Source organism: Coregonus clupeaformis, chromosome 10 (genome assembly GCF_020615455.1).
Source record: "Coregonus clupeaformis isolate EN_2021a chromosome 10, ASM2061545v1, whole genome shotgun sequence".
Lineage (NCBI taxonomy): Eukaryota > Metazoa > Chordata > Actinopteri > Salmoniformes > Salmonidae > Coregonus > Coregonus clupeaformis.
This window is the reverse complement of record NC_059201.1, coordinates 20,776,885-20,804,217: the sequence shown is the minus strand read 5'-3', so window position 1 is coordinate 20,804,217 and position 27,333 is coordinate 20,776,885. Positions and strand designations below refer to the sequence as shown.

Sequence of the window (27,333 nt, the reverse complement as noted above, 5' to 3'; positions counted from 1 at the left end):
TGTGTGTGTGTGTGTGTGTGTGTGTGTGTGTGTGTGTGTGTGTGTGTGTGTGTGTGTGTGTGCGTGTGTGTGTGTGTGTTTGTGTGTGTGTGGAGCAGCCAGGTCACCCGTGATACAAGTCAGTATTCGACGTCCATCCAGCCATGGTGCGCGGTAAATGGCTGCGCTATTGCATCCTCCCAGGAGAGCTCTAAAACGGAGCGCGCGCACACACACACACACACACACACACACACACACACATATACTATACCTTCATAATGCACTAAACCCGCCTTCATCTCCAAACTCACTCCCATACCTCCCTTTAGCCTCGCGCCGCCCCTCCACTAAAGCCAGCTTTCACCCTCTCTCCCCTCGCAGAGTGCCATCCACAGAGCTGACGCACAGAGACAGACAGTGTGTGTGAAGAGTGTGTGAAGAGTGTGTTTCTAAGTGAATGTGTGTGTGACAACGTGGAGAGAACGAAAGCCCATCCTTTGGAATGGACCACAGCAGCAATAACACCGCAATCAAGGAGTGTCTCGAGGAGCACCTGAGGGATTAAAACTCCAACTCGCGAATAAGTCTTTAAGGTTTTTACAGCCCCTTTCCGCGCGCGCCCTGTAGTGTTAACGCGAAAACAGGAACGAGAGTAAACACGTGAAATAAGGGTCCAATTCAGTCCCAGCCTGCCCGAGTTTGGCGCCGTGGCACAGAGAAGAGAGTTTTACCGTATTTTTAGCATCCTCTCTTTTCCCTCTCCTCCCTTCTTTTCCTCTCTCTCTCTGTGGAGAGAGAGCGGGAGACGAACGGACCGGCCGATACAGCTGTGTGTCTCGCGCCTCTCCGGTGGATCTCTGTGGATGTGTGACAATGGATTAACTGTATTTAACGGGATCCCACGTATCTCCGGTCCTTCACGAGATCACCGCTGCCACCTCTCATCCCTTCCCCCGGGAGCGCGTGGCAGAGATCACCGCCATACCTTGTGGGGATTATTTTAACTCTCTTTGGGCTCTTTCTCCCCCGGTAGCGCTCGAGATGACCGCGGAATATGTTTTACGGTCCCTGCTGATGCTCTTCCTCGCGCTGCTCTCGGCCAACGCCAGTAACTGGCTGTAAGTGAAGTTTGTGGACTCTAACTCTCTCTCTATTTCACTCCCACCTCACTGCATCTTCCCCTCTCTGCCCACAACCTCTGCCTTGCCTCCACATCCCATCCCTAAACCTGGCCAGTCTGTCCCTTTCCCTACTCTTTTTACCTGCCTTGTCTCTTCCCAAAACATCTTCCCCCATCTCTCCTCAAACCACCCCAAACCTCTTATTTTCATATGTTCCTTGTTCCTGTCATTATAACAAACGCTGTCATTGTCTCTGTCCCTTTCGCTTTCTCTGCCCCTGTTTCTGTGATCTCTGTGTTTGTCGGCAGGGTCACAGCTCAATGCCCTGTCGTGTTTAAATGTTAACCCGACCATTGACCACTCCAATCATCCACTCACTCACCCCAGTAGCCTATCTAATCCTGAGCCGGCAGTATCCTAGCGGTTATTAGGCTACAGGCTATGTTATAACAATATTATATTTGGTCTACACCTATGTCCAATAAGGATAATCTCTCACCTCGCCTTTTACCTCGATAAAGCCTGTGTTAGAGCATCTGAGTGTGGAATTACCTATTCCATTATAGGCTATTTGTCAGTCTAAAAACACCATTAGTCGTCAGTCTCAGTTGTCCTGGTAAAAAAACAAAAACATTAGTTGTCAGTCTCAGTTGTCTCCTGGGCCCTGCAATGTGAAGGGCAGGCTACACCGAGTAAGTCACTAGGTCTAGACTAATCTGTGACTACACTATGGACACATTGTACATTGTTGCCTGTTTCTCCCCATTGCGCGAGCCTCGCTGTTCGGTCGCATGTGCGTGCTTGCTCTCGGAGGAGCTCGTGGGAGGTGGTTAGGTGGGTCTGCATACCTCAAGAGAGAGAGAGAGCTGAGCAACAACTCTGTTTTACTGTCCTTCTTTTTTAGGATTAAAAGACTGTATGACTAACTTTTATTTCAACGATTAGTGTTTGTATCGTATGGCGAGAGGCATAGTGAATAACTGGTGAACTTCCTATCGTGCATGTATGACAGAAATGGACTCTGTAGACAGGAGGATAGCCTTACCCAATTTAGATGATTATTAGAGTTTATATATCCATGATTCAATCTCGCATTAAGCATTTATAAATTGTATACATGATGAGTGCATAGTATCCCAATATATTACAATGATGTCTTCAAATTATACACACATTCAGCCTGTGTGATTATATTAAGCATAGATGGTGGATTATTAATAATTGTGCTACAAGGTTTGATGGCAGCTCGTGTTTTTGGACTCAAGGCGTGGTGAGAGAACAGAACGCGGGCGTGTGCAGGCATGTTCCACGCGAAGTGAAAACCCTCGCTAGTCTGCTAAATATGATTATTCTGTCTGAGGGATCCAACCGGGAGCATGTACACCTCACCCCTGAACCCATAGCCCCGTCTCCCCCGGCCCGGTAGGAGACCTGTCAGGTGGGAGCAGCATAGGTAGACCAGAGAGGAAACAGGTTCTCAGAGAAAACACTGCAGAGGAAAACTATCTATAGGTCAGATCATGTGAACATTCACTGGAGTGATACATTTGTATTGGCCTGGCCTATATTGCACAATAATACATTCATTAATCTGTACATTTTATTAAATAGGTTTTAAATTCGAAAGTAATACCCTAATTTTGGCATCGAAATCATGGGCATATAACTATGGATCTTTATACACATTAATACCATGCTATCCATAATCTATCTCATGAATGAATCGAATATGATCGAACTGATTATATCGAGCTAGTGAGCATGTCATAATGCTGGTATTGTTTTCCAGAGTTATTTCTTATCAATGTCGTTGAACAACAGCTGGAGATTTAGACATTATTTAACGAAAAACAGCTGTTTTCGATTAAAGGGTCGATTTAGAATATTTTTCCACATTTTGTAGACTTCTATATTACTTTTTTCTGAAACATGTTCAACTTGTTATGGCTCACCGCATATTTATCTCAAAATTGTGTAGGCTAACGCAGAAATGTTTTATAGCCTAAATGATCTCTAAAGGCCTATGTTCTCCTGGTGATCTCAATAATGTTTTAAATACTCGTTTGTTCTTCGCTGAAATCGAAAAGGCCTGTAGCTACATGCAGATGTCAATTTAAATTAGCCTGAAGGCAATAGATGATAAAAGTGTCTAATACATAACTCAATGACGTCATCATGATTTCCAAGTAGATCCAAGTATTTATGTTTTTAGCGACGCTGTTTCATTTTATCACGCACGTTAGTCATCCAATAATTTTCACTGTAGGCTATTCTAACGTTGTCATTCTATTGAACATTGTCAGCGGATGGAAGAGTAGGCCTAGCGGAAAAATTATTAGGACCATTTTTTTGGATAACCTAATTGCCTCCTTTTGCCTTTTGGGCTCTTTAAAACAACAAAGAGAGAATCCCTGATTCCAATTTAGGATACAATTCGTTAACGCTATAAACCTGCCAAATCTCATGAATGTTTAAAATGATCTATCGAATTTGCTTAAGATTTTGGGTAAGCGAATGATTTTAGTCCTTACAGTTTGATAATGCACTGTTGAGTGAACTACTTGGTTTTGGCCTATATAATTTTCTTATTGCCTGATATCCCGTGTGAATTTCGGGTTCCCTCTCTAAACCATTCATCGTCTACTAAGCGCTGAGTCATGCTCCTACAGCCTCTCCAGAAGGCTGACTGGCCTGCAGTACTACTGTTCATTAGTCTTTCCGTCAACACCTTCTTTTCACCCTCCTCTCCTTCTCCTTCTCCTTCTCCTTCTCCTTCTCCTTCTCCTCTCCTAGCGCTAGCGACTTGCACCTGCGCGAGGCTCGAGGGGTTCCAGCTCCCAGGCCCGGTAAACAGCTGGCTCCTGTGTGTGTGGGGGGGAGGGGGGGCTCATCATATAACTGACAGACGTCTGGCATGCATCAAAGGGAAAGCGGGGTGCGTGCGACCCGTCATCGGTTAGATGTGTTGGTTTGTTGCTTCAGTTTCATTTATTTACTCAGCATAAACCGCGTGAATTGCCCCTGGGGAGAATATCATAATCCTCGTTTATTTGTTTTAGATTGCTCATAGCATTTTAAACGTCGAGCCCATTGAGTAATTGTTTTTTAAACACCCATGCAGTGTTTTCATAGACTATTGCTTGACTTGATCCCCCAGTTTTAAGGAATATCCCTACATATTAAAGGTGCTATATCTAGAATGTCGTGCCCATGTGGAAGCTAGGTGAATTGCAACATGAATATAAACAACTCTCCCCCTTCCCGCGCACCCCATTTTCCACAACAAGCTGGAGAGGTTAGTGCTATCCAACACCCCAAGGATCCCGAATTGCATGGAGCATGGTGAAGACTATTTTGCTTTCAGTTTCTTCCACTAACTTCAAACAGCCTTATAAATAATATTTTTTGTTATTGAAAATATATTTCAAAGCTATTTAGATGGAACAATGATTCCCTACACAATTCAGTGCTTGTTTTCTCACATAAACTGAAATTCAGCAAAGACTGTAGAATTTTAGAAACCCGGAAATGACAGAGGGATTTCTACATTGGCCCCTTGTGCCAGTCTGCCATTGTTCATTGTGCAGAGGAGGAGATGACCATGCATTTGAGTGATACAGATGTAAGAGAGGGAGGGTGCAGTTTTCCCATCTTGACAGAAGCCGGTCTGGCTTTTGTTGTCAAATAGAATGTCTGCATTTTAGATTGATGATTTGTGAAACAATATTGTGAAACACTATCATTCCACTATTACTACAGATACAGTTGAAGTAGGAAGTTTACATACACCTTAGCCAAATACATTTAAACTCAGTTTTTCACAATTCCTGACATTTAATCCTAGTAAAAAGTCCCTGTCTTAGGTCAGTTAGGATCACCACTTTATTTTAAGAATGTGAAATGTCAGAATAATAGTAGAGAGAATGATTTATTTCAGCTTTTATTTCTTTCATCACATTCCCAGTGGGTCAGAAGTTTACATACACTCAATTAGTATTTGGTAGCATTGCCTTTAAATTGTTTAACTTGGGTCAAACGTTTCGGGTAGCCTTCCACAAGCTTCCCACAATAAGTTGGGTGAATTTTGGCCCATTCCTCCTGACAGAGCTGGTGTAACTGAGTCAGGTTTGTAGGCCTCCTTGCTCGCACATGCTTTTTCAGTTTTGCCCACACATTTGCGAACATTTTCTATAGGATTGAGGTCAGGGCTTTGTGATGGCCACTCCAATACCTTGACTTTGTTGTCCTTAAGCTATTTTGCCACAACTTTGGAAGTATGCTTGCTGAATTGTCCATTTGGAAGACCCATTTGCGACCAAGCTTTAACTTCCTGACTGATGTCTTGAGATGTTGCTTCAATATATCCACATAATTTTCCTTCCTCATGATGCCATCTATTTTGTGAAGTGCACCAGGCCCTCCTGCAGCAAAGCACCCCCACAGCATGATGCTGCCACCCCCGTGATTCACGGTTGGGATGGAGTTCTTCGGCTTGCAAGCCTTCCCTTTTTTCCTCCAAACATAACGATGGTCATTATGGCCAAACAGTTCTATTTTTGTTTCATCAGACCAGAGAACATTTCTCCAAAAAGTACGATCTTTGTCCCCATGTGCAGTTGCAAACCGTAGTCTGTCTTTTTTATGGCGATTTTGGAGCAGTGGCTTCTTCCTTGCTGAGCGGCCTTTCAGGTTATGTCGATATAGGACTTGTTTTACTGTGGATATAGATACTTTTGTACCTGTTTCCTCCAGCATCTTCACAAGGTCCTTTGCTGTTGTTCTGGGATTGATTTGCACTTTTCGCACCAAAGTACGTTCATCTCTAGGAGACAGAACGCGTCTCCTTCCTGAGCGGTATGACAGCTGTGTGGTCCCATGGTGTTTACACTTGCGTACTATTGTTTGTACAGATGAACGTGGTACCTTCAGGCGTTTGGAAATTGCTCCCAAGGATGAACCAGACTTGTGGAGGTCTTGGCTGATTTATTTTGATTTTCCCATGATGTCAAGCAAAGAGGCACTGAGTTTGAAGGTAGGCCTTGAAATACATCCACAGGTACACCTCCAATTGACTCAAATGATGTCAATTAGCCTATCAGAAGCTTCTAAAGCCATGACATCATTTCCTGGAATTTTCCAAGCTTTTTAAAGGCACAGTCAACTTAGTGTATGTAATCTTCTGATCCACTGGAATTGTGATACAGTGGATTATAAATAAAATAATCTGTCTGTAAACAATTGTTGGAAAAATTACTTGTGTCATACACAAAGTAGATGTCCTAACCGACTTGCCAAAACTATAGTTTGTTAACAAGACATTTGTGGAGTGGTGTCACGAACGTTGAGAGACGGTTCAGACCAAGGTGCAGCGTGAAAAGCGTACATGTTTATTAACTAAATAAACATACAACAAAACAAGAAACAACGTAACGTGAAGTCCTCCGGCTATACACATACAAGCCTAAACGGAACAAGATCCCACAACTAAGGTAGGCAACCAGGCTTCCTAAGTATGATCCCTAATCAGAGACAACGAGCGACAGCTGTCTCTGATTGGGAATCACACCCGGTCAAACATAGAAATGCAACCTAGATCTATCACATAGACATACACTAACATAGATCTCAACAGAAAACTCACACCCTGACCCAACCAACGAGAGTTCTCTTGATCAGGGCGTGACAGTACCCCCCCCCCAAAGATGCGTACTCCGGCCGCACCAACCTGACTCATTAGGGGAGGGTCCGGGTGGGCATTCAGCCTCGGAGGCGGATCCGGCTCCGGGTGTGACGACCTCTCCCTCTCTGCCTCCCCGTTGCGCCCCTGGTCTGGCCTGGACCTCGGCGTGATGCTTCCCCTCTCCTTCCTCCCACGATGCACCAAGCCCTGTCTGGACCCTGGTGTGGGAGACCCCGAACCTGGAGAGGGGCTGACGTCTGGGCCTGGATCGGCAATCCTCCCACAATGCACCAAGCCCTGTCTGGACCCTGGTGTGTGAGGCCCCGACCCTGGAGAGGGGCTGACTTCTGGGTCTGGAGTGGAGCCGCTGACCTGAGCTGAACTGGACCCCGGTGGAGCGGACTGCTCTGGCTCCGGAGTGGAGCCGCTGACCGGAGCTGAACTGGACCCCGGTGGAGCGGACTGCTCTGGCTCCGGAGTGGAGACGCTGACCGGAGCTGGACTGGGCACCGGTGGAGTGGAGTGCTCTGGCTCCGGAGTGGAGCCGCTGACTGGAGCTGAACTGGACCCCGGTGGAGCGGACTGCTCTGACTCCGGAGTGGAGCCGCTGACCGGAGCTGGACTGGGCACCGGTGGAGCGGACTGCTCTGGCTCTGGAATGGAGCCGCTGACTGGAGCTGACCGGAGCTGGGCACCGGTGGAGTGGGCTGCTCTGACTCCGGAGTGGAGCAGCTGACCGGTGCTGGACCAGGCACCGGTGGAACGGGCACGGGCCGTGCCGGACTGGGAACACGCACCCCTGGCTTGGGGCGAGGAACAGGCACGGGCCGGACTGGGGACACGCACCACTGGTCTGATGCGAGGAGTAGGAACGGGCCGGACTGGAGACACGCACCACAGGTCTGGTGTGAGGAGCAGGAACGGGCCGGGCCGGACTGGAGACACGCACCACATGTCTGGTGCGAGGAGCAGGAACGGGCCGGGCCGGACTGGAGACACGCACCACATGTCTGGTGCGAGGAGCAGGAACGGGCCGGGCCGGACTGGAGACACGCACCACTGGTTTGGTGCGAGGAGCAGGTACGGGCCGTACCGGACTGGAGACACGCACCACTGGTTTGGTGCGGGGGGCAGGTAGGGGCCGTACCAGGCTGGAGACACGCACCACTGGTTTGGTGCAGGGAGCGGGTACAGGCCGTACTAGACTGGGAACACGCACCCCTGGCTTGGTGCGAGGAACAGGCACGGGCCGGACTGGGGACACGCACCACTGGTCTGATGCGAGGAGTAGGAACGGGCCGGACTGGAGACACGCACCACAGGTCTGGTGTGAGGAGCAGGAACGGGCCGGGCCGGACTGGAGACACGCACCACATGTCTGGTGCGAGGAGCAGGAACGGGCCGGGCCGGACTGGAGACACGCACCACATGTCTGGTGCGAGGAGCAGGAACGGGCCGGGCCGGACTGGAGACACGCACCACTGGTTTGGTGCGAGGAGCAGGTACGGGCCGTACCGGACTGGAGACACGCACCACTGGTTTGGTGCGGGGAGCAGGTACGGGCCGTACCAGGCTGGAGACACGCACCACTGGTTTGGTGCAGGGAGCGGGTACAGGCCGTACTAGACTGGATACACACACCACTGGTTTGGTGCGGGGAGCTGGCACAACCCATCCTGGCTGGATGTCCACTTTCGCACGACACATTCGGGGCGCTGGCACAGGACGCACTGGGCTGTGAACGCGCACTGGCGACACAGTGCGTAGGACTGGCGCAGGATATACTGGACTGTGGAGGCGCACTGGAGACCAGGAGCTTTGAGCCGGCACAACCCATCCTGGCTGGATGCCCACTTTCGCACGACACATGCGGGGCGCTGGCACTGGATGCACTGGGCTGTGAATGCACACTGGCGCACTGGAATGAACACACGCTCCTTTTGTTGCCTGACCAGCTCCTCGCTCCGTGCCTCCACTACTTCCTTCTCCCTTAGAGCCTCCTGTAGCGCCTCCCTCTGAACGGATAACTCCTGCTCCCTCTGAGCTAACAGCCCCTGTAACGTGGTGGCCTCCTCTCTCAGACTGCTACAGTCCTTCTCTCTCTCTCGCCAATCCTCCTCCAGTGAGGACTCCTCCGGGAGCCCCCACGAGTTAGGGAAGGAAGTAGTCATCCTCCGACTCCTCAGTGTAAAACTGTTCCCATTCCTGTTCCCATGGTCGTAGGGACTCCAACTGGAACCCCACCGGGTGCAGTGGTCGGGGCTCTTCTCTCTCGATCCCCGACCACCCTTCTAGCCCCCCCAAAAATATTATTGGGGTTGCCTCTCGGGCTTCCTCAGCGGTTGGTCCCGTTGGCGTCGTCGTTGATCCTCTCCTACCCGGGCTTCCTCCTTCGCCCAAGATCCTTTATCGGCTACACTCTCCTTCATCGCCTTCCGATAACGGACGGCCTCCTCCTCAGTAATCCTCCCCCAACCGAGGAGGACATCTACTAAGGTTACCTCCTGTTGAGTCCCAGGCGTTTGCTCCTTCTCGGCACGCTGCTTGGTCCTTTTGTGGTGGGATCTTCTGTCACGAACTTTGAGAGACGGGTCAGACCAAGGTGCAGCGTGAAAAGCGTAACTAAATAAACATACAACAAAACAAGAAACAATGTAACGTGAAGTCCTCCGGCTATACACATACAAGCCTAAACGGAACAAGATCCCACAACTAAGGTAGGCAACCAGGCTACCTAAGTATGATCCCCAATCAGAGACAACAAGCGACAGCTGTCTCTGATTGGGAATCACACCCGGCCAAACATAGAAATACAACCTAGATCTATCACATAGAAATACACTGTAACATAGATCTCAACAGAAAATTCACACCCTGACCCAACCAACGAGAGTTCTCTTGATCAGGGCGTGACAAGTGGTTGAAAAACGAGTTTTCATGACTCCAACCTAAGTGTATGTAAACTTCCGACTTCAACTATATATTATGGACATTTTCTGAAATTACAATGCAAAAATTCTACATGTAACTCCTTTAACTTGGTAAAGCCCATTAGCCTTTGAGGACCAATGTCAGTGATGATTGAACCAAGCAGACCATGAACCTGCTGATTGTAATAAATGTGTTGAAATGATATGCTGTCAGGGTTGTTGTAAAGAAATTAGAGAATATACTGTGGTCATGCTCTTTTAGTTAAAGCTGAACTATTGGTACTTATAAGTTCAAAGACAATGAAACATTAAACTTAGTCTGTTATGATAAAGACTATGTTTTTATTTTACTGCACCATGTTCTCTCTGTCAAATGACAAAACCGTTCAGGATTCTCTAGATTGTCTGATGAGGGTTTACACGCTGTGAGCGGTGGCACCTTTGAGCAGCATTGGTGTGTGAGTGTGTGTGTTCAATAGACTATAAGGGCATGGTCAGTGTGCGTCAGGCAGGTGATAAAGAGATGGCAGCTGATGAGTAACCAGAGAAAGCAGGGACCTTGGCGTTGTGCTACAGTGTGGCGCCTCACACTGCAAACAGACACACACACACCACACACAGACACTGCAAACAGACACAGACACACCACACACATACACTGCAAACAGACACACACACACCGCACACAGACACTGCAAACACAAATACCAGTGGTGACGAAGTGGTGTGATGAAGCTGTAGTCGTGTTGTCACATTCCTGTCCTCCTGTCAGCGGCCTGTCCCCAGACCCCCTGCCGCTCACGCTAATACGCTATGGCTAATACAGGATAACCCACAGGCTAACATATAGCCCTAATAATAACAGAGAAAAGCACAACTGCATTGACTGACAACAAAGGGGGGGGGATAAGAGGAGAAAGGGAAGAGGGACAAGGTGGATGTCTGATGAAACACACACACACACACACACACACACACAGAAGTCTCAACCTGTTGGGGCCAGGGGATTAGAGCACCAGGCGGGAGGTTAATTTCATGGCTTTTATTGCCTCTTCTCTTCTCTACTGAGTGTGTGTGTGTGTGTGTGTGTGTGTGTGTGTGTGTGTGTGTGTGTGTGTGTGTGGGTGTGTGTGTAAGTGAGTGTGTGAGTGTATTTTTATGCTCTGCCTGGTGCCTGCTCTGCTGCTGTCTCCACTAGTGCTCATTTTCCCCTAAAAATAACAGTCTCTGCCCACACCATGACCCCATCGCTAACACACACACACATATACGTCTGTGCGTGTGTATGTGCATGTGTGTGTGCTTGTCTATGCGTCATGGCAGCGGGATTGAGTTTTGCGGTAAGGGGCTAGCTTGGCAGGTGGTGTGTGTATGGTTAAATGGATGAGAGCACGGCTATTTTAAGCATTATTGGTCACAAATTTAGATAGGGACTTAAACAATAGACTGTCGCCTCCCTCCTGGATCTCACCATGCTGAAATAGAATAGGGTTCTGTTCCTGCCAGAGAGAAGAATAGAATATAATAAATTATTCCTAAATCATAAATCAATGTTTCTGTCAAAGACAAACTGAAATTTCAAATAATGAAGTAATTAGTTCATATTGTAGTTCTATTCCTTTGCCGAGAACTCACAAGGCTAAAACAGTTACCATAAAACACAGTAATTACATCATAAACAATAACAGGAACTTGACAAGTGTTTGTCATCACATATCGGCATTTAGATATCAGAAACACTACATAGGAAAACAATGCAGACAGAGAATGTGTTGATCATTTTCTTTGGACTTCTGAACTCGCTGGTTTCAAATCTTCACAGAGCATATGTTAACCATATTTCAGATTTTATTTGAAACAGGATGGGTTTGTTTTTGCAAACTGACTAGTAAGGTATATTTGGACAGACTGAACTTTATGTACTGTATGTAATTGAATGATGTACTGACACCCTCATGACATATGGCAAAAGCATTTTCTGTAAATTCAATATGGATCCAGCGGCTCTGTTCATGTAGGCCTACACAGTTTCCCTGCTCCACAGCAGCCATGATGGGGTATGAGTTTAGCTTGGGAAAGAGTCAGACTGTGTATATGAGCATCAGCAGCTAAGAGTGAAGGCCAGGGTTCAGGTGTTAGGGTCAGAGTTCACTTGTAGGGTCAGTCTGAGTGAGTGTTGCTGTTGTTTGTTGGTTTGACCTGACTCTACTGGGGTGAGACAGTTTATGTTCTGACTAGGGGAGCTTCCTCTTTATCCTCTTTCCTCTGTCTCATTCCTCATTCCCCCACCTCCTCTTTCCTCCTCTGTCTCACTCCTCATTCCCCCACCTCCTCTTTCCTCCTCTGTCTCACTCCTCATTCCCCCACCTCCTCTTTCCTCCTCTGTCTCACTCCTCATTCCCCCACCTCCTCTTTCTTCCTCTGTCTCACTCCTCATTCCCCCACCTGCTCTTTCCTCCTCTGTCTCACTCCTCATTCCCCCACATCCTCTTTCCTCCTCTGTCTCACTCCTCATTCCCCCACCTCCTCTTTCCCCTCGCCTCTCTCCTTTTCCTCCTCCTTGTCTCCTCTCCTCATCTCAGCCCATCTCCTCTGCATCTATCCAACTCTCTCCTATCCTCTCCCTCTTTTCTCTTCTCTTTTCCCTCCCTCCTCCCCTCTTTCTCCTCTCCTCCAACTACTCAGCTCCTCATCCACCTTGTCTTCCTTTTCTATCTTCTTTATATCCTCCTTCAGCTTGTATCACAAACCCAGTTACCCTTTTAAAGTTCAAAGAAATACTGTGTCAATATGAGAGCAAAGATGAGTACATTGTAACTATTAGATTTCAATCAAATAAACAATTAACATTCTTTCAATTAAAAAGTTCATATATAATCCTCTCCAAAGTCTCAATGTCCAATGTAAATAAGGAAGTCAAAATCCAATCCAAGAACAGTTCAAGAACAAAAAAATCATCTCAAAGCATGAATAGGCAATCACCCTTCAAAAAAATAACAAATATATAAATAAAAAGACTAACCATGTGAATCCAGCTGAAAGCTATGATCCCTTATTGATGTCACTTGTTAAATCCACTCAAGGATTTTTAAGCCTTGAGACAATTGAGACATGGATTGTGTATGTGTGCCATTCAGAGGGTGAATGGGCAAGACACAATATTCATGTGTCTTTGAACGAGGTATGGTAGTAGGTGCCAGGCGCACCGGTTTGAGTGTGTCAAGAACAGCAACGCTGCTGGGTTTTTCACGCTCAACAGTTTCCTGTGTGTATCAAAAATGGTCCACCACCCAATGGATATCCAACCAACTTGACACAACTGAGGGAAGCATTGGAGTCAACATGGGCCAGCATCCCTGTGGAACGCTTTCGACACCTTATAGAGCATGCCCCGACGAATTGAGGCTAAAGTGTTGCAAAAAATAAAACAGTAAACAGCATCACACTCCTATCTCCTCCCCCTCTCTCCTTGACCTTGACCTTTTCTTCCTCATCTGCATCATATTGCTGAGATTGTTATCATGGTCTTTACAATTTCTCATGAAATATGTCCTTGCTGTATATTTAATTTGTGCTGTATTGTAGTATAGCACCACAGCTGCACAGATTCCCATAGATTCTTATGGAGTAAATATCAACAGTCTGAATTGGCGTCCTTTCCTCTCCTCTATCTACTCTGATAACATGAGAAAAGTGAAACCAACATGAAAGAAGCCAACCAGAACCAGTTCTTTAATTTTCACTGGAACTGGAGTAAAGGAGATGAGGAGAGGAAACCACACACTATTGAGATGCACCCATTTTCTCTACTTGCAATCAGGCTCTAAATTAATGTTTGTCAAATGTATCATTCTTTGCGCCTTTCCTTAAAATGCTTACATACGTTTCTGATGTAACACATTTGCTGTCGGGTGCAGACTGTGAGTTTGATTTTGTCAGAGTTAGTCCTTACAGAACATTGCCTGGAAGGCACTAACATGGCTGCCATGGAATTATGTGATGTTGTCTACGTCTAAGAGCATCATAAGCTTCTTGGTTGAAACCTGAAAGGATGAACTCTTTCGAGGTATGGCTGTTGATGGACTGTGGCTGTGCTGCCTCTGTGGCTGAGGGGAGACTTCTGAGGGGAGACTTCTGAGGGGGAACTTCTGAGGGGAGACTCCTGAGGGGAGACTCCTGAGGGGTGACTCCTGAGGGGAGACTGAGGTAATGCTGCCCTCTGCAGGCCAGGCTGGGTGTTGCAGGTGTGTCTGCTGCTCTGACTCCAGTCCAGCAGAGGTTATTCCAGGTCATCATACTACCTTGGTGAGTGGAGGTGCAGTGTCATCGGTGCTGATCTCATATACAAGGGCCTGGAGTTTTTCTAGACAAGAAAAATACTTTATCATCCATTTTCTTTTCCGATCATGGAAATGCATATTTTGCTTTTAACCCAACCCCACGAGAAACACACACACACACACACACAGAGGGGTTGGTAGCCAGCCAGGGTCAGACGCGATGCGGCAACATAGGTACGATTCACTCTATTCTATATGACCATATATCTAGGTTCATCAATGTGCTGGGGCAAACCACAGTATGAAGGAATCCAAAGATTGCAATCTAGGACTGGTGTGTGTGTGTGTGTGTGTGTGTGTGTGTGTGTGTGTGCGCATGTTTGAGTATGTGCGCTTGTGCCTTGCCACAAACCTTTCCACTTACTTTCCCAATCATGCTTCCAGAATGTCTGTGGTTGTCCTGTTGGCTGGCTTAACTTTGTCCTCCACTAGCTGTGTGGTCAGAGCGTTGTGGTACCTGGCCTCTGTTCAGATCAGGGACAACATTTTACTTACACTAAGTGCACCATGTGTATGTGAAGCAATGATAAGTTACAATAGCATAAAACTAGCTGTTGAAGTGAACACAGATAAACAGCATTTGTTTCTGTGAGGAGCTCCCTAAGATCCTATATACACCCCCACCTGTTTACCTCTCCTGTGTACTCAGCAGAGGAAAGGCAAGCAGTGAAAGTTTAATCAACTGATATAAATACCCTGGGAGAGACAGAGAGAGGTGTCTGTAAGAGCGTGTGAGGGCTGGTCTCTGTGAGGTCCTCCTCTGTGTGAGTAGAGATACATCTGGAGGTTGATCAGTCCTCAACGGGAGGGATAGTGTATACAGCCAGAGCTCAGATACAGACCTATCTATCATAGATATATGGTGTACAGCGTGGCATCTTTAGAGTATCAAACTTGCTTAGCCAAGGAGGTTTTCTCTCTCCTTCTATCTATCTCTCCTCCTTTCTCTCGGTCTCCACTCCAAGCTCCCTCTCTCACTTTCACTCTCACTCTCGCTCTCTCTCTCACTGTAGAACTGCAGTGGTTGCTGTCTGTCTCTGTCTCTGTCTCTGTCTCTCAGACAGTAGCGGTAGGGCTGTAGTGGAGTGGTTGCGTGCTATGTTGCGCAGGGATAAGCCTGTTGGAACCAGCAGTGTTGTGAGGGCTGCGATGCCTAATGCAACACAAACACACAGTAGCTGGCGAACACACCACACTCCAGGTGGAATGCTCCCACGAACCCACTGACTATACCTCCCAGAGAGAAAGAGAGAGAGAGAGTTAGAGAGCAGAGGAGGGAGAGCAAGAAATACAGGGAATTTAAAGGACATGAAATATAAAGGAAGGGACAGGGGTGGAAAGAAATGAGTTGAGGTAGAGAAGGTGAAGGCGATCGAGAGAGGAGTGTGTGTGGTAGAGAGAGGAAGAAGGAGAGCGACAGGAAACAGTGGAAAGAGAGAGGTCGAGGTATTCTGCTGTAAGTAGGAGGAGGAGGGGGAGTATGGATGACTGTAGGAAACCTAACATCTCTCTGTTGTTTTGGTAACCCTGGCTTGGGAAACAGAGGGTGGGGGAGAGCGAAGTTAGTTGAGCCACCCTTGTTTCTAGGAAACCATACACAAAATGAATAATTTGACCAAATATTTAGGAAGAGGTCATCATTTCATGGAGTCTGTAAAGAAGGAAACCACATGGAAAAAGTGGTAAGCAAGTTAAGTAAAAAAAAGTCAAATGAATGTATTGTTAGAGGTTTCCTGATGCTTGTATCTAAACCAAAGTAGATCATTTAAAGGTTATTCTATACATCAGTTGGGGTGTCTATAAGCTTCAATATGAGGTCCTAAGCATGAAAGTGCATCCTTGTAGCTGGGTGGGTTAATATAGTCAAAATGTTTGCCTTGAGGTAAGATGAGCCAATGGCCTTGGGGTATGTTGAGCCAATGGTTGAGCCAATGGCAAGTTGAGCGAATTGAAGTGTTGTTCTTCCCAGGCGTAATGCAAGGCATTATCGCTGGAATGTGAGGTAACAACAGGACCTGGCCTATGTTAAAAGTGTTTTTAAAAAGTACAAAGTGTTTGTTAGGTGTTAAGCCTGTGTTATAAGATGCTTAAAATGATTAAAAGGCAAAAAAGCGATTGGATTGTGTTGAATTGTGTTTGGGAAATAAAGATAGACATGGTTTTAAAAAGGTAGTGGTAATATTTCATTCAGTACAGAAATGTGTAGGCGGCTTAACTTACCCTGTCCCGCCGCTCAACCTACCCCATACGTCTTGTACAAAGAGACCACTTGTTTTGGACAAGATAGGTTTTCAAAACTGTTTACATGAATTCTGATTATTTCCAGGGATACACAACATCCTGAAATATATGTAGATATCTTTGTTAGGGCGGCAGGTAGCATAGCGGTGAAGAGCATTGGGCCAGTAACCGAAAGGTCGCTGGTTTGAATCCCCCAGCCGACTAGGTGAAAAATCTGTAGATGTGCCCTTGAGCAAGGCACTTAACCCTAGTCGCTCTGGATAAGAGCGTCTGCTAAATGACAAAAAAATACTATATTTCCCTTGACGGAGTGATGCTGAATGTAAAATATTGCTCAATTTACCCCACTCTCCCCTACACAGCCGAATAAACAGATGAAGATGGAAAGGACTGCAGCAGGTAGCCTAGCAGGTAGCCTAGCAGGTAGTCTAGCAGGTAGTCTAGCAGGTAGCCTAGCAGGTAGCCTAGCAGGTAGCCTAGCAGGTAGCCTAGCAGGTAGCCTAGCAGGTAGTCTAGGGTAGCCTAGCAGGTAGCCTAGCAGGTAGCCTAGCAGGTAGCCTAGCAGGTAGCCTAGCAGGTAGCCTAGCAGGTAGTCTAGCAGGTAGCCTAGCAGGTAGCCTAGCAGGTAGCCTAGCAGGTAGCCTAGCAGGTAGTCTAGCAGGTAGCCTAGCAGGTAGCCTAGCAGGTAGTCTAGCAGGTAGCCTAGCAGGTAGCCTAGCAGGTAGCCTAGCAGGTAGCCTAGCAGGTAGCCTAGCAGGTAGTCTAGCAGGTAGCCTAGCAGGTAGTCTAGCAGGTAGCCTAGCAGGTAGCCTAGCAGGTAGCCTAGCAGGTAGTCTAGCAGGTAGCCTAGCAGGTAGCCTAGCAGGTAGCCTAGCAGGTAGCCTAGCAGGTAGCCTAGCAGGTAGTCTAGCAGGTAGCCTAGCAGGTAGCCTAGCAGGTAGTCTAGCAGGTAGCCTAGCAGGTAGCCTAGCAGGTAGTCTAGCAGGTAGCCTAGCGGTTAAGAGCGGTGGGCCAATAACCAAAGAAAAATCTGTCAATGTGCCCTTGAGCAAGGCACTTAACCTTAATTGCTTCTGTAAGTCGCTCTGGATAAGAACGTCTGCTAAATTACATCAATGTAAAATGACTGAATACACAGTATTACATACACACACTCCCCAAATGTCTGGGCTAGTCTTTTCCCATGTAGCACCGTCTCACAAACACACAGCCAGAACATCACCTGCATAGAGCTTATCTGTCGTTATCCAATGTTTATTAAATGTTTCCAGGGTCAGGGCTGGGCCAGTGACATGCCAGCAACAGCAACTGGTGCTTTATGAGTACTTTCATTTGTGTGTGTGTGTGTATGTGTGTGTGTGTGTGTGCATGTGTGCCTGCCTGCGTGCATGCGCTCGTGCGTGTGTGTTTTGTGCGTGTGTGTGTGCAGAGGTATTGAACACTGAGGGGGACAGGTTTATGTGTTGGGAGAGATGCTGAGTCTCACCAGCTGCAGTGCAGACAGACAATGATTCTCCAGTGTTCAGAAGAGGCCTGGTAGTCTAAAGGAGACTTTATCACACTGAGTTTAACAGTTGGATGTGTGGAGACTGTAGACCCAAACAGACAGAGCACACAGCTCAAGGTTGAGGGTATTATTGTTGTATAGCTAAGGTTGAACTTCAATGTATTTTATTGAAGGAAGAGTGGTATGTACAAATTGAGGGAAGATAATTCTTTAACTGATGAACTTTAAAATAAAGAGAATGATGCAGCCATTATTCTCAGGTGCATGACAAAACTGAAGAGAGAAACATATACGATTCTGTATGTTCAGTAATTTGTTTAGTATTTACCATCTTCTCTGTTGGTGTAGACAGTTTGGTTATGAACTGAGCCTGTACCCTTTCATGAATATAACACGATTGGTTGTTGTTGTCAGACAGACAGACTGAGGAGAGGAAGGGAGCAGTGGTGTGATAGTGAGTGAGGTCACCCTGCTGCATAGACAAGACTGTCGGAGGGAGGATGTGGTCGAGTGGTCACGGTCGAGGTTATCTGACCATTGCGGAGAGGAGGTGACTGTGAGAGAAAGAGAGACAGAGACAGAGAGAGATGGGGAGAGAGAGAGGGGGAGAGGGAGAGAAATAGGTTATCTGGCCTGTAGAGGAAGGGTGGTGAGGGTGGAAGGCTAGAAGGAGGTGTGTGGACTATCAGCCCTGTGAGAGACCCCAATCAACCTTTTCTAATGTTACCCTGTCAACATAGGAGGGAGAGAAGGACAGAGAGACTGACAGAGAGAGAGAGGGAGGAGGGCAAGGTGAGGGAGAGCAAGAGGAGTGTGAGGTGAGGGACAGGGAAAGAGAGAGAGAGGGAGGGCCACAGACAAGGCCCAGACAGCCCCTCCGTGGGAAGTTCTGGTGAAGAGTGTGTCTGTGATGAGCGTATGAAATGGGCCTATTTCTGTAAGGTGCTTTTACCCAAAGAGATATGGGACTGAAGGAGAGAGGAGTGACCTGTGTGCCCTGGAGGTGGTGTGGATGATAAACCTCCTTCCTTCCTCTCAACATGATGACCAAAACGTTCCCACAACGTCATGGGAGCCAAACTCTCACAGCCAAACTTCTCACTATCAGGCTGTAGAACTAAACCTATACATAGCCCATACTGAGGCATCTGTGTTTGTCTATGGATACTTTTATATAATCTAAGTAATTGGAGGGGTCATTGTGTTGTTATCTGTCTAATTTAATATTTCTCTGTGTCTCTGTAAGGTACCTGGCTAAGCTGTCGTCGGTGGGCAGTATCAGTGATGAGGAGACATGTGAACGCCTGCGAGGACTTATCCAGAGACAGGTACACATCTACCATGACAAACGTTGGTCATATTTTCAGGTTTGTAAGGTTGGCAGGGTATGACAAGATGGTACATAAGTTATAGAAGTTATGTCCAAGTCTTTGAATTCAACATACAAGCCTTAGTCATTTAACATTCTCTTTAACCAGGTGCAGATCTGTAATGTTATGATATTTATTCAAACCAGGTGCAGATCTGTAATGTTATGATCTTTATTCTAACCAGGTGCAGATCTGTAATGTTGTGATCATTGTTCTAACCAGGTGCAGATCTGTAAGCGCAGTGTGGAGGTGATGGATGCTGTGCGACGTGGGGCACAGCTAGCCATAGACGAGTGCCAGTTTCAGTTCAGGAACCGCAGATGGAATTGCTCCACCCTGGAAACCATGCCTGTCTTCGGCAAGATTGTCACACAGGGTACAGCTCATTATAAATAACTAATTTTATTAACTTCTGAGGATAAAAACTCATGAAGCAGACTTTTACTGCCAGATCTGTGATAAATGTAGTTTTGTATTTATTGTCTGCCTGTTTGTTTGTGACAGGCACTCGGGAGGCAGCCTTTGTGTATGCCATCTCAGCAGCCAGTGTGGCATTTGCTGTGACCCGGGCCTGCAGTAGCGGAGAGCTGGAGAAATGTGGCTGCGACCGCAACGTCCACGGAGTCAGTCCAGAGGGTAGGACACACACACACACACACACACACACACACACACACACACACACACACACACACACACACACACACACACACACACACACACACACACACATTTAGCTCAGATGTTTGACTGCTAACTCTCTCTCTCTCTCTCTCTCTCTCTATCCGTGTCTCTCTCTCTGTCTGTCTCTCTCTCTCCATATCTCTCTCTCTCTGTGTCTCTCTCTCTCTCTCCCTTCCTCCAGGGTTCCAGTGGTCAGGCTGTAGTGATAACATAGCATATGGAGTGGCCTTCTCTCAGTCCTTCATTGACGTGAGGGAGAGGAGTAAAGGACAGTCCCCAAGCAAAGCACTCATGAACCTACACAACAATGAGGCCGGGAGGAAGGTATGACATATCACAACAAACTAAATTGTCCTAGCAAATTCAACGGTAAAGAAGAGAACAGGAGATAAAAACATGCATTCTTTCTGTCTCTCTGCAGGCCATCCTGAGCCACATGCGTGTGGAGTGTAAGTGTCATGGCGTGTCAGGGTCCTGTGAGGTGAAGACCTGCTGGAAGGCCATGCCCCCATTCCGCAAGGTGGGCAACGTCATCAAGGAGAAGTTTGACGGCGCCACAGAGGTGGAGCAGCGCAAGGTGGGCACCACCAAGGTCCTGGTGCCACGGAACTCACAGTTCAAACCTCACACAGACGAAGACCTGGTCTACCTTGACCCCAGCCCTGACTTCTGTGACCACGACCCGCGCACACCAGGCATGCTGGGTACAGCGGGGCGGCAGTGTAACCGGACATCGAAGGCCATTGACGGCTGTGAGCTGATGTGCTGCGGCCGGGGCTTCCAGACAGAAGAGGTGGAGGTGGTAGACAGGTGCAGCTGTAAGTTCCACTGGTGCTGCTACGTCAAGTGCAAACAGTGCCGCAAGATGGTGGAGATGCACACCTGCCGGTGATCACCATGGAAACCCCCAATGGAGACCCAAACAATTTCCCCACTCTCTCCCTCCTCACCTGCACTTGGGGAGGGAGGGAGAAAGGGAGGGGTGGAGGGGTGTTTGTGGTTTTCCCCCCCCCCTATTTCAAAGCCACCCTGATTCCTTTTACAACAGACCACGGGAACAGCCAGACAGAGACAGCCAGACAGAGGATATGTTCATACAATGTTAAAGGAAAATCTAACACATGCACCGGATGTAAAAACTAAAAAGGCAAATATACACTGAGTATACAAAACATTAGGTGACATAGACTGACCAGGTGAATGCAGGTGAAAGCTATGATTCCTTATTGATGTCACTTGTTAAATCCACTACAATCAGTGTAGATGAAGGGGAAGAGATTGTGTATGTGTGCCATTCAGAGGGTGAATGGGCAAGACAAAAAAATGTAAATGCCTTTGAACGGGGTATGGTAGTAGCTGCCAGGCGTACCAGTTTGTGTCAAGAACTAAGAACACACAGTTTCCTGTGTGGTTTAAGAATGGTCCACCACCCAAAGGACATTCAGCCAACTTGACACAACTGTGGGAAGCATTGGAGTCAACATGGGCCAGCATCCCTGTGGAATGCTTTCCACACCTTGAGTCCATGCCCCGACGAATTGAGGCTTTTCTGAGGGCAAAAGTGGGGGGTGCAACTCAATATTCAGAAAATGTTTTTTAATGTTTGGTATACTCAGTGTATGTGTTCCAAGTCCCAAGTCCCAACAGAGAGTATTTTCACTCCCTCCCTCCCTCCCTCACAGTTGATTCTAATTGTTGTGTTTGTTTTTTAACTTATTTGATATTGTTGCGAGTGATTTGGGGTGGGGGTGGGTGAGAGTTGACTGAAGGGGAGAGGGGAACTGAGGGTGGGGCATATTAGACCTAGGAAGGGGAGAGGGGAACTGAGGGTGGGGCATATTAGACCTAGGAAGGGGAGAGGGGAACTGAGGGTGGGGCATATTGGACCTAGGAAGGGGAGAGGGGGGGGAGCTGAGTTTGCCCTCCATCTTTGCTGCTGCTTTACTGGATGTAAAGGGAGAGACGCCTGCCTGTCGGTCTGAGAGAACAGACTTTACCGCCCAGAGTAGGAATGCTGACTGACAGACATGATTTGTGGTCCAGGTGTACATGACCGTGTTGTGTTGGGGTTGAGTAGCGGTTTAGTTGTGTGGCCATTTGTCCCTGTATAGCCCTGATGCTGCTCCACTCATCAAATCAGTCACAAAATCAGAATTACTCACAGAATCACTTATGGGCCGGGATTCAATCTGATCGTGGGATATAGGCATTGCAGCTCTGAAATGTAACCCATTCACGATAAACGCTGCATATGTCTGCTCAATCGGAAATTGCCTTTAAAAACCTCAACGCCTATAACCCACAATAGGACATAATCCGGCCTTAGTCTGTGTCAGACCAAGAGGGAGTTTGCCCATACAGATACATACATACAGATAGGGTTGGGTGGAGCAGGGATGCTGTGCAAGACGACTTCAGCACTTTTCTCTCCGAGCGCACATATCATACCACACATCACGGTCCCTACACCTTACCACATACAACAAAGCCTACACACACACACACACACACACACATCACGGTCCCTACACATTACCACATACAACAAAGCCTACACACACACACATCACGGTCCCTACACGTTACCACACAACACACACAACACACACACACACACACACACAAGCACGTACCACACACATCCCCGTCACATCATATACCATACACACACCACACTCGCTAAATACATAACATACAATACACATGCACACACACACCACACCATATACCACACACTGCACCATATACCACACACTGCACCATATACCACACACCACAACACATACCACACCATATACCACACAGTACCATTCACTACACAGTTTCCCCAGGCCACTGCCAGGGCACAGGGACTGACCTATGTGTGGCTACCATGTACAACCACCATAAGCCCAAGCTTTTCTATAGTAACATGCTATTCATTATAGAAACATAGATCTGTAAAGACGTATACACTGAAGAAGACTATACTGCGTATGAATGTATGTTAAAATGAAATATATGCTGTGTCAAAGATTATACTCTTGTTTGTCATATTTCTTTTGAAAATAACTCTGATAAGAGGGTTACATGTTCATTTCATGCTCTGTCTGTCTGTCTGTGTGTGTGTGTGTGTGTGTGTGTGTGTGTGTGTGTGTGTTGGCTTGATATCATTATTGCAGCTGACTGGGTCCCAACATAAAATGTTTTAAATATCCTGTCAATATCCTGAGTCCAGCTAGTTGTGCCCTGAAGCCAAACCCAGGCCTGATTCCTTCCAGCTGTTTTTAGTAATGTGGTCGTACCTCCAATTCGGTGCCTTTTGAGAAGTGTAACTTGGTAAAAAAATGATTTCACTTACTTTTATCCATCTGTCATGTTGACCTCATAAAAAACATGTTTTCCCATTTCAAGAAGTTAAATAAAAAAATACTATAGTCAGTGTCTATGAAGTGCCAAATAAAGTAACAGGGTTGACCGTAACAGGGTTGACGATTTTATCTTAAATCCCCCATAAATCCCCTTGTGACAGGGGGAATGGAAGCTTGTTGTGTGCAATAGGGAGTGGCAATTGAATGCATGCTTAACTTAATTTTTTGTACATTTCTAGCCTGTCTATGTATGGGTAACAGAGCTGACGTGTTATGCTCGACCCGCTCTGATTGTGGTCTATATTAAAAGGCACTTCGTTTAATATAACATTCTTTTAAATGTGATATTGGTACACACATTTTACTTAAAATATCAAATGGGACTCAAAATGCACTCATTTCGTGGAATAACCCAGTGGCAGGCAGGAGGAATGGCAGGGACCAGGGACCAGGGATCAGGGACCAGGGATCAGGGACCAGGGATCAGGGACCAGGGATCAGGGACCAGGGATCAGGGACCAGGGATCAGGGACCAGGGATCAGGGACCAGGGGTTGACTACAGTAGCCTACAGAGTCCTGCCACAGACTTGTTGTACCCATACCCAGAGAGAGGGAGAGAGGGAGAGAGGGAGAGAGGGAGAGCTTCTCTTTGTTTATGTTCACGTTGTCAAATACATAGAATAGAAGATGAAATAAAGAGAAACGATAACTAACACTTATATAGAGACTTTACCTTATCGGTATGTAATAAATGTACATAGAGACAGGGTATCCATATAAGATAACAGCTACATTAACCCTACATGTATAGAAAAGAGAAGAAGGCTACTTGTGTGTATAGGTGTCACTCAACATAGAAATGGCACCTAATCTGCACAATGAGCTTCTGTCTTGTTAATGTCACTGAAACTCCAGAGATAAGCCTTCACGACATGACTGTCCTTACAGCTGGTACCCTCCACCAACACCCATACACACCCTCACCGCAGGACACACATTTCTATTGAAAATGTATGTGTTTGTGTGTATGTGTGTGTGTGTGTGTTTATGCAGTTATGTGTGTGTGTGTGTGCGTGTATGTGTGAGGTACATTACTCCCCCAGGCTTTTTCCCACAACACGGACACCTATAAACACAATTTATGTGCCATAGATCAGCACATCTATCATCCCAGATATCAGGGCACATATCCCCTGGCCATGGGAGCAGTCACAGTGGGTTTGGGAAGAAACAGCACAGAGGCTCGTGTTTCACTGCTTCTCTGATTCTGCTCCAATCAGACGGTAAGAAGGCAGAGAGGCAGAGAGAGCCAGCATACCAGAGAGCAGGGATTACCCTGAAATGCAGACCACATGGCATCCCTTCTCTCTGTCTCTCTCTGTCTCTGTCTCCATCTGTCTCCCTTTATGTCTCTCTCTGTCTCTGTCTCTTATGTCTCTTTCAGCGCTCTGTAGCTTCTGCCTCAGATAAGGCCCCCTGATGCCCCAGATGATGTGGAGAGAGGGGAGTGGTGATTGCCTGATAATTGCCTGATAATATTCCTGTTAATGAAACCGGGGAAGGCTCCTGTCCTTACACAGTCAGCTAGGGAGAAGATGGGGAGGAGGGGAGTGGCGAGGGGGGAGTAGAGGGGGACGAGAGGGGTATCAGTAATACCTCTCCTTCCTGTGTTTGTGAAGGCAGAGATATTGAGGTCTAAGAGCTCTAGTGCTGTGTTGACTAGGGAGGGAGGGCATGCATGAATGTGTGTGTGCGTGTGTGTGTTGTGTGTGGAGGAGCAGAGCAATGGTGACAAGAGAAACAATTTGGGGCTTGGCTGGTTCCCACAGTACTTCCGCAGTAGAAGCACACCAGTGTGTACCTGTGTGACTGTGAGAGGGTTCAGGCAGGCCCCCTGGCCATTCCATCTGAGAACCATCTGAGGTGTTAAAATATTCCAGTAAATATTCCAGTGTTGGGCCGCGGGGCTTGGCTTTCCCACAGCATTTCTACAATGTTCCCAGGGACAAATACTTCCCTGTGCTTCCCTGTCACCGCCTGCCTGATGAGAATACTTGCCTGCAATTTCACATTTGGACAGGCTTCTCTGGGGCATACCGTAACCATGGACCCCAGCCCAGTGAGAGGGCTCTGAGATCACAGAAGGAAGGTTTCGGCTTTCAGCTGGGCTTAATATGGCAGCCGGAAAACCCTGGGCACCTGGTCCTCACCAGCATGGTCATCTGGTCACTAACCTGGGAACTGAACTGTTTGATCCTCTCCAGCAAGGCCATCTAGTGACTAACCTGGGAACTGAACTGTTTGGCGCTCAGGTGGACACTACAGCATCTATCTGATCAACCCAAAAAGTATTCAGCTATAGGCTGGGTATCCATGGATTTGAACCTGTATGCAGCTATAGGCTGGGTATCCATGGAGTTGAACCTGCTATTCTGGGTAGTTTGTTGGAATGCAGCTTTTTGGCAGATTAGGAGAGTGTGAGAGACAGGAGTAACACAAATACATGCTACTGTACGCTCAGGGCTAAATCACACATACTTAACCCAAACTATCACATCAATCATGAACTGATGTCAATGGGAGATTTGCATGAAAGTTTAGGTTACATTACACAAGCATGTCTAGGATGTTTTTCTCTTTCACTTGTTTCTCTGTGCCTAGGTTTAACACACACAAATGCACACATACACCCGCATGCGTGTGCAATCGTGTGTGTGTGGGGTTAACAGGGCAGGTTTGGGAGATAACCAGGCCAAAGCCATGGTCTGTGAGTGAGAGACAGAGGATGGAGGCTTTAGTTCTCAGCCTTGCCCTCCCAGGCCTCTTTCTAACTCACATCTCACCAGCATACTTCTCATATTAAAAGAAAACAAGTTACACAAATGAGACAGATGGTTCTTGTTTGTGATGACAGTTGCGATTCCCCCCATCCTCTCCTCTCCTCTCCTCTCCTTCCCTCCTTTATTTTCTCTCTGTTTTTTAGGAGTGCCAAGTTGTGCAACACACAGACAAAAACATAGAGTTGAACCCCAGCACCTAGTAGACCTGCACTGGTCTCATGGTTTTTAGATTTACAAGAACTTTCTCTGTATCTGTAGTTCAATGAAATTATTTGGGTAGTAAACTAAGGATCACTATGGATACTAACCATAAGTAATGTGCAAGAAGTCACAGAAAACATTATCCATTGATAATATTTTACCTTTATTTAACTAGGCAAGTCAGTTAAGAACAAATTCTTATTTACAATGACGGCCTACACCGGCCAAACCCAGACGACGCTGGGCCAATTGTGCGCCGCCCTATGGGACTCCCAATCACGGCCTGGTTGTGATACAGCCTGGAATCGAACCAGGGGGTCTGTAGTGACGCCTCAAGCACTGAGATGCAGTGCCTTAGACCGCTGCGCCACTCGGGAGCCCATATCTCTACAAGAACCATAAATACTATATTCAAATAAATTATAATACATTACACATTTTAAACTTTGATCAGGCCTACCACCAATGATGAAAAACCTACAAATATAATTACATTTACATTTTAGTCATTTAGCAGACACGCTTATCCAGAGCGACTTACAGTTAGTGCATTCATCTTAAGATAGCTAAGTGGGGAAATCACTTATCACAGTCATAGTAAGTACATCTTTCCTCAATAAAGAGTCAGAGCTAGTAAGGTACACACACCGCCACATTGTCTCTACCTATCATAGAAGGTAGTGCCTAGCAATGCTCTATTGTTTCCTGTAGTCTGCTCTGTGCTGTGCTGTGCTGGGCTGGGCTGTGTACCCTTTCAGGCCGAGTCTGGGTTAGGATGTTCCCCTCTACAGCCTGAGGCCAGGCTTACAGCTGCAGCTCTGACCTCATTCTCCTCACAGAGAGACCAGCCTCCACTAGACCCACAGGTAGGTAGTAGACTAGAGACTAATTAAATCTAGGAGGCTGATCCTCCCCTATGCCCCCATTCAGTGAGAGAGAAGACAACTCTGGACCAACAGGTTGGAGAGTGAAGGGCTGAGTCTCAACCCCTCTGCCTTCGTTCATTCCCTCTTCACTGATCTATGGAAGTAGAAGCAATATGCCACCTATAGCTGCTGCCATGAGGCATATGGGGTGTGACGTAGG

At 47.0% G+C, this 27,333-nt stretch overlaps 1 protein-coding gene across 1 annotated transcript; it reads left to right on the top strand.

Annotated features, from left to right (window-relative positions):
- The first annotated feature begins 330 nt into the window (after nucleotides 1-330).
- On the top strand, nucleotides 331-21,076 carry LOC121575947 (protein Wnt-4a). The gene is made up of 6 exons (XM_041889240.2): nucleotides 331-1,100; nucleotides 19,048-19,129; nucleotides 19,394-19,547; nucleotides 19,676-19,807; nucleotides 20,037-20,179; nucleotides 20,277-21,076. Exons 1-6 carry the CDS (start codon nucleotides 1,024-1,026, stop codon nucleotides 20,745-20,747), a joined length of 1,059 nt encoding a protein of 352 aa, XP_041745174.2. The 5' UTR covers nucleotides 331-1,023; the 3' UTR covers nucleotides 20,748-21,076.
- Nucleotides 21,077-27,333: the final 6,257 nt, after the last annotated feature.

Coding starts and splice junctions, on each gene's coding strand:
- LOC121575947 (XM_041889240.2), top strand. CDS start 1,024: ATGACCGCGGAATATGTTTTACGGTCCCTGCTGATGCTCTTCCTCGCG. Junction 1,101..19,047: donor GCCAACGCCAGTAACTGGCT/GTAAGTGAAGTT, acceptor TGTCTCTGTAAG/GTACCTGGCTAAGCTGTCGT. Junction 19,548..19,675: donor CGGCAAGATTGTCACACAGG/GTACAGCTCATT, acceptor TGTTTGTGACAG/GCACTCGGGAGGCAGCCTTT.